This window comes from Photinus pyralis, unplaced genomic scaffold (assembly GCF_008802855.1).
Source record: "Photinus pyralis isolate 1611_PpyrPB1 unplaced genomic scaffold, Ppyr1.3 Ppyr1.4_LG8, whole genome shotgun sequence".
Classification (NCBI taxonomy): Eukaryota; Metazoa; Arthropoda; class Insecta; order Coleoptera; family Lampyridae; genus Photinus; species Photinus pyralis.
The window spans coordinates 6,620,721-6,627,569 of record NW_022170819.1 but is presented as its reverse complement, the minus strand read 5'-3'; the positions used below and the strand labels follow the sequence as shown (position 1 = coordinate 6,627,569).

General features: G+C 37.4%; 1 protein-coding gene across 1 annotated transcript; it reads right to left on the bottom strand.

Moving 5' to 3' along the window:
• Nucleotides 1-316: 316 nt before the first annotated feature.
• Nucleotides 317-2,848, bottom strand: LOC116177605 (serine-aspartate repeat-containing protein C-like). Its single transcript, XM_031496615.1, has 2 exons — nucleotides 2,665-2,848; nucleotides 317-2,613 (listed from the first exon to the last, which is right to left on the bottom strand). Exons 1-2 carry the CDS (start codon nucleotides 2,732-2,734, stop codon nucleotides 500-502), a joined length of 2,184 nt encoding a protein of 727 aa, XP_031352475.1. The 5' UTR covers nucleotides 2,735-2,848; the 3' UTR covers nucleotides 317-499.
• Nucleotides 2,849-6,849: the final 4,001 nt, after the last annotated feature.

Genomic DNA, 6,849 nt, shown 5'->3' with positions numbered 1-6,849 from the left:
TAGCAACCGAGGGAGGAGGTACAGAATTTCTCCCAAGTGAAGGAGTTAGACAATTTTTGGCAGAAGTTTAAGAAATTTAGCACGGCCGAAGAAGGTACAGCCACCTTGTTTGGTATCTTGGTTAACTCGTCTTATACCCACCAAGAGAAAAATCCAGAAGAAATTAATTGAATTACCGGTCATTAATTAAAAAAAGGCCACAAAAGAAATAGTGCACTAGTTTCATGGTGAACCATAAGCACAAAGAGCTTGTTCTTTACCAACGCAAAACTGCAAGTTAGTACTGTGAAATTTATGTCCCGCAAAATAAAAAAAGTGTACAGAGATCATTTAATTTTTAGATTTAGGCAAATGAAGGACAAAAATATTTATTTACAGACGTGGTGGTTGCCACCATAGTATAATAAATACGTCTTGCTTCTGTAAAACAATCCGTATGACTACAAAAATTAGAGGCGAATCTAATAATTTCAGTAACAAAACAAGAGTCTACTAACAATCAACCCCTCACTGTTTTACCTTGAAAGTTATTTCGTATATCCTCGTCTACACCATCGTCATCTTCGTCGTCATCGTCCTCTTCGTACGTTACATTATCGTGCGGACCTACGGCGAAGGTGTGCGAGGGGAGAGCTTTCACGGTCAAGTTTGTCGAACTGGTGGTCACAAACGTCGGCAAAGTAGTTTCCTCTCCTTCGTCGTCGTCCTCGTCACTTTCAGTATCGTTGGAGTCATCACCTGAGCCTTCCAATTCCCTTCCTTTAGACGTTAGGAATTTCACGTGATTATTTTCTGTTGGAGTACTTTCGTGTGGAAATGTGATGTCGTCATTTTCTGACGGTGGTTTCGTCTGTTCCACAGATCCGTCAGAGCTTCCATCGGGCGAAGGTCTGGTTGGTGAATCCGTTTCATCTGGAAAACGTATATCATCATCCGATGTACCAGTACTTTCAGACCGTGAATTGATGGTGGTGGTTACTCCGATCGATGAATTCGTAATTTCTTCGTAAGTATCCTCGACACTGCCGTTCCAAATGGTTGTGCCGATTTCTGTCACCACATCCGGAAAGTGCACATCATCATCTGTAGTGAGCGGTGATTGAATTTCGCTGCCTTCGCCAACATCTTCGTCATCGGTAAATGTGGAAAAATGTGTGGCATCCGCACCCGAACCTTCCCAAGTTGATGGGTTATTGGAGACCTCTTCAAAACTAAAACTACTAGTACCACCATCAAGGTCGATGAATTCCGTTTGTGGGGTGTGCGGGGCGTCAGTGGTGGACTGAGAGACATACTCGGTAATACCGCTACCCTCACCACTACCATCCACTAAGTCATCTTCATCGTCACTGGTGAAACCGTCACCAGAACCTTCCCAGCCGATATGCCGCGATATCGCCTTGATTAGATTATCAAAGATGGAAGTTTGGGTGTAATCCTCGCCGATGGTTGTAGAGGGACCGTTTGTTGAGGTTTCGCCACTGGTTAATTCATTTCCGGAATCTTCCACTAGAATTTGCTTCGAAGTCGTCTTGGCTAGCGTAGAAAATCCAGCGATCGCTTCAGCGTTTGTTGAGGTGAAATCTTGTTGACCACTTGTGAGCTCGTTTTCAGCGCTCTCAATTCCATTATATTGCAATTTCGCCTTGAGAAGATTGGGAAGAGTAGAAAATCTGGTGTAATCACCTTCGAACTTCGAAGAAGAAGAGATTTCTGGAACGTTTGTTGATGTGAAATCTTGCTTACCACTGGTGAGTTCATCTCCAGCGCCCTGCACTCCAGTTTCTTGCGTTCTCTCCTCGATGAGATTGGAAAGAGTAGAAAAGCTGGTGTAATCATCTTCGATCTTCGAAGAAGAAGAGATTTCGGGAACGTTTGTTGAGGTGAAATCTTGCTCACCACTGGTGAGTTCATCTCCAGCGCGCTGCACTCCAGTTTGTTGCGATGTCTCCTCGATGAGATTGGAAAGAGTAGAAAAGCTGGTGTAATCATCGCCGATTGTTGAAGAAGGGACGGTTCCTTGAACGATTATCGTATTCGAATCCTGTTCGCTAGTTGTGCTTTCATTCCCCAAACCTTGAGCTACAGTCGCATTGGTGGGATTGGTGAAACCGATCGAATGTTCAGAAAATGTTCCTTGAACCTCTGTGGGGGTGGAATCTTGTTCGTTAGGACCCATGGTTGTATAACTTGAAGTTGTCAAGCTCTCAGTAGCACCTTCAGTTGCGTTATCAAAATGAGTGCTTGCGGTTGTATCACTCGTAATTGTGGTAGACTGTCCGGATTCATTGGTAATTCCTACACCGTGAGAAAAGTTCGTGATTGACGTGGAGCCGGTTTCTTTGTCGGTAAATTGCGTCGACAATTTGGGCCATTCCTTGATTTCATTTTCCTGCTCGTCGCTGGGGTCTGTTACGGCGTGAGTTGGGGGTGGTATCTGATCTCCATTTTTGTTTACGGGTACGACACACACTTTGTGGATGTAGCAGCCGTTTTTACAGCACTTGTACCCTTGCGGACACGCCTCGTCGATTCCACATCTGTGTTTCACATCGTACAACAGCGGAGCCTGACAAGGATTGACAACGGGGCAATATCTCACTTCCGGATATTCTAGGAAGTGCGAGAGATCAGCCCCGACATAAAAATTAGAAAGAAACTTACCCAACTCGCCCGAACAGGCACACAAAACCAAACTAGCCAAGCCGAACACCACAGACCACACTGGAAACATCTCTTCGGTCACACTACACAAAACGTACAAAAAATTGACGATGAAAGCATGCTTTTATTTGCATTCTGACTCAGGTATTCGGTATGAAATTAACAGGAAGTCGATAAAGTAATATAAATATATCGCCGAGTACGCGAATTTTGCTCAGACATATTATGACTAAGCTTTAGGGGGAAATGCTGAACTTCCACTATCCGTATTTATTTTATAACGTAAACATGAAAACTCGAAGAAGACCTAGACCTACAAAGATAACCAAATTATTGTCTCGTAATCTTATCTGTAATGCTCCGAGGTGGGTCTCAGTACCTTAATATGATATCGGGGTCCTCTTCGGAACGCTCCAATTCCATTTCGGCGCCTTAGACTAATATTTGCTGATGAGTTGAAATATTCAGCTGTCGAGTGTACAAGGGGGCTACTGATTTTACTTCAGCCTCGTGCAAGGTAAAATAATAAAACTTGCAAGTAACTTCCGATTGATTAATTAAAATAATTAGCAGACTAAATGACCGACACGTGCACGAGCCATTCGCAACGTGATTTTATTAACTTTCGAATATATTTTTACCTTTTAGCTGCGGCGCAATAGATGGTAACTGAAATTTTGGACCATTTAGGTAAAATTGGTCATAAAAACATTTGTTTTGGTTCCAAAATACCTCTTGAAGTGAATATAAATGAGGCTATTTAACAGAAATATTGTCCCCCATCCCCTAGAGTCGTCATATCTCATCAAGGATTTTAATGGATATAATTCAGTTCGATGCGATTTCCTGAAAGTCTGAGAAATGTAATTTTTGCTCATTAATATAGAAATCATCATTTAAGAGAAACGTAAGAAAAGGCATGGACCAGATAGTCAAAATATAACATTCTAAATTTCGTGAGGGATTCTATGTCGCCCAATCAACTATTTTAGATTTTATGAATTGTGGCCCTAGTACAAAAAGGTTGAGGGGGTTAGTGAGGGAGTTATAGCGCATATAATGGTTTCCCTTAAGCTTAAAGTATAGGGGAAACTCCCCAAAGATGGCTCGGTTTCATTCTCAACAGACCATGATCAACCTATAAGATGAACCTGTATCACTAGGGCTAGGATTTTGTATCTTTTTTTCTGAAGCTCTGACACATAATAATAATAATACTTTATTGCTCAAACAGAAAACATTCCAATAATAGAGCAACAATACAATTACAAGAGTGAAATTAAAATTACGTAACTAAAATAGTATACTTAAGTAAATTAATATTATAAACATACAAAATTTGTAAAAATGCATTCAAAGATTATTCGATTAAATTGCGCAACATAAACCAAAAATATATATAAATTATATTAAAACGTGCAAATGAACAACAGAGATATACAAGAGTTATACAAGAAATATAAGTAATAGGAATAATGAAAGAAAAAAAAAATAAAATAAAATGAAAAATAAAAATAATATGTAATAATTATCTTAGAGAATTATTGAGCTTAGTAATGAGTTGGCGAAGTATTTCCGGTAGAGAGGTATATTGTATTTCACAATCCTGGCAGACCATATTAAAATTGCGAGACATGATTAATGTAGGGGCTTTACACAATATATTAGTTCTCGGAGTGCGGTAAGTGAAAGTTAGTGTAAGCGTGCTGTTGCGCTGAGGAACAGAAAAGTTTAGGTGTGCAAGGAGATTAGGAGAGTCTACAAGATTGTGCAATAAGCCAAATAAAAACTTAACACTGTTCACAATTCGGCGGCATTCCATCGACTGGACAGTATACCTGGATAGGAGAGATTGGTGTGGAAAGCCTCTTTCAGGATACGCACCATCAAGCTTAAAAGAAACGTCTTCAAGAATCTGCGTTGTACTTGTTCAATAAGTTTTTTTTGCACATCGTACTGCGGGTACCAAACTATATCGCAATATTCTAATTTGGGTCTCACTAACTAACTAACTATAATCTGTTATATTATATATGTTACCGGCAAACTGCGAAAACCGGCATTTTGCAAAATAAAAAGCCTAAAACCTCCATTATAAGCTAAATATATAGTTCCTCTTTTCTTGGAACGAATGCCCACTAAGGGATTAAATTTCTTTGGGATATGGTGAGTCAGTAACCTACATACCTGCTTTCTATTCCTGTCTTATCTTACCTAAATGCTTCTTAAAAAAATTTTGCGGTCTTATTCAGTTTCATCAATAAATTTATTTGTTATTTAAAAATTCATCTTTTTAAATTTTTATGTCATTTTTGCGAGATTTTTAAGACATAATTGCACGTTTTATTTTGCATTTTCGCTGATTTTTAACGTCATTAAAATCCTAACCCTAGTCATCACCCTCACACGTCCACTATAGGATTAGATTTCGACTAGTGTACCTATCCGTTATTTCATCGTTGTCGTTCATTTATTTTCAAAAAATAATTTCAACAAACTCTTTAGTGATTTTTTGTCTTCCGATGGTGCTAAAATAAAATTTTTGTGATTATGGGTTTCGACTGTTCACTAAATCACACAAACCACTTTCTTATTTTTTATAGACGCCACATTGTATTTTTATATCAATCCATAGAGAAAAAAATTGCAAAACTAGTGATACTAAACACAACCTTGATTTTTGAAGTTTACAATATCGTTCTTATGGCAATAACTCCATCGATGGTGACTATGCGAGACAATAAACGAAAAATGTAAAATAATTTCAAGCCAGCTATTGAATTATTGCCATACATTGTAAACTTCAAGGTTGATTACCAAGTAGTTTTGTAATTTTTAGCTTCTTAGCTTAAGAAATTAGGTACTAATGGTTTGTTAAAATTATTTTTTGATGTCGCCACTTAACATAGTTTAAGCTTTCTATCTTTTTGTTCAATTTTTGAAGAAATATTTAAAAATCCCAGGTTCTATCTATCCTTTTGTTCCATTTTTGCAGAAATATTTGAAAATCCAAGGTTCCAGTCTTTTTCTTTTCGAAAGATAAAAGACCAAATCAGTCACTCTCTGGTGAGACATCGAATACCGTTGATTCGCGTCACTGTTGCAAATGAAAATCATTCACAGCAGTTAAACAACCAAACACTACCACTGTTGCATATAGCTCGTACTTTTTTTTTAAACACTTCCTTTTGATCATTATACATTTTTGAAAGCATTTTGAGAAACTCGAGAAAACAAAACTGGTCTTTTGGGCAAAAGTTGCATTTTTCGATTTCTACATGAAAGCCTAAATCTTCTTTTTCTGTGTTCAATGCAAAAGTTTCTTTGTAATGATTTACAATTAAAATTTTTAAATGTATTCAATTCAAAAAGATTAAAAGGAAGTTTTTAAAAGAAGTAAAAAAATTGTGTGAATTTTTTATATTTTTTTACCTTTTTAATCTTTAAAAACCCTTTTTAATCTTACTGAATTTTTTTGAATCTTTTTTTAATATCAGCTCTGATATACTATAGTTCTGAATAAAGCATTTAGTATATACTGTCTGCTTAGATTTAAATATACAGGGTTTCCGTTTAAAAAAATGAGGTTAGGTGCAACTTTCTTACTCGGCCCGTATACATATTTTGAAAATTGTAGATTATGCAACAACCATCTGTAATAATTATTTTCGATAACTTAATAAACGAAGGCGAGGGAGTAATTTTGGATGTGCATTTATAGGGTTGATAGTAAGAACATATTCATTCGAAGAAACAAAAATACAAAAGTTGCACCCCTCCAAAGGATGCGACTGTACTAAATTAGATTGATTTTGCCTTAAAAAAATACGTACTACTAAAACAAAGGGGGTGTAATTTTGGATCTGCATTTATAGGTTGATCCTGAGCCCTTTAAACACAATCAATCAAAGAAACAAAAAATATTACGCACTTCACAAAATTTACGCCCCTCTAAAGATGGTAAAACTAAATAAGATAAATTTTTCCTTAAAAACCACGTAAACATCTAAACGGCGAGGGTGTAATTCTGGATGTACAATTTTTAGGGTTGACCGTGAGCACTTTAAACATAATGAGGCCAAGAAACAAAATATCCCCCCCCCCCCCGTTAATGTCTAAACGACGAGGGTGTTACTTTGGTTGTGCATTTATAGGTTGGTCATAAGCTCTTTAAACAGAATCAGT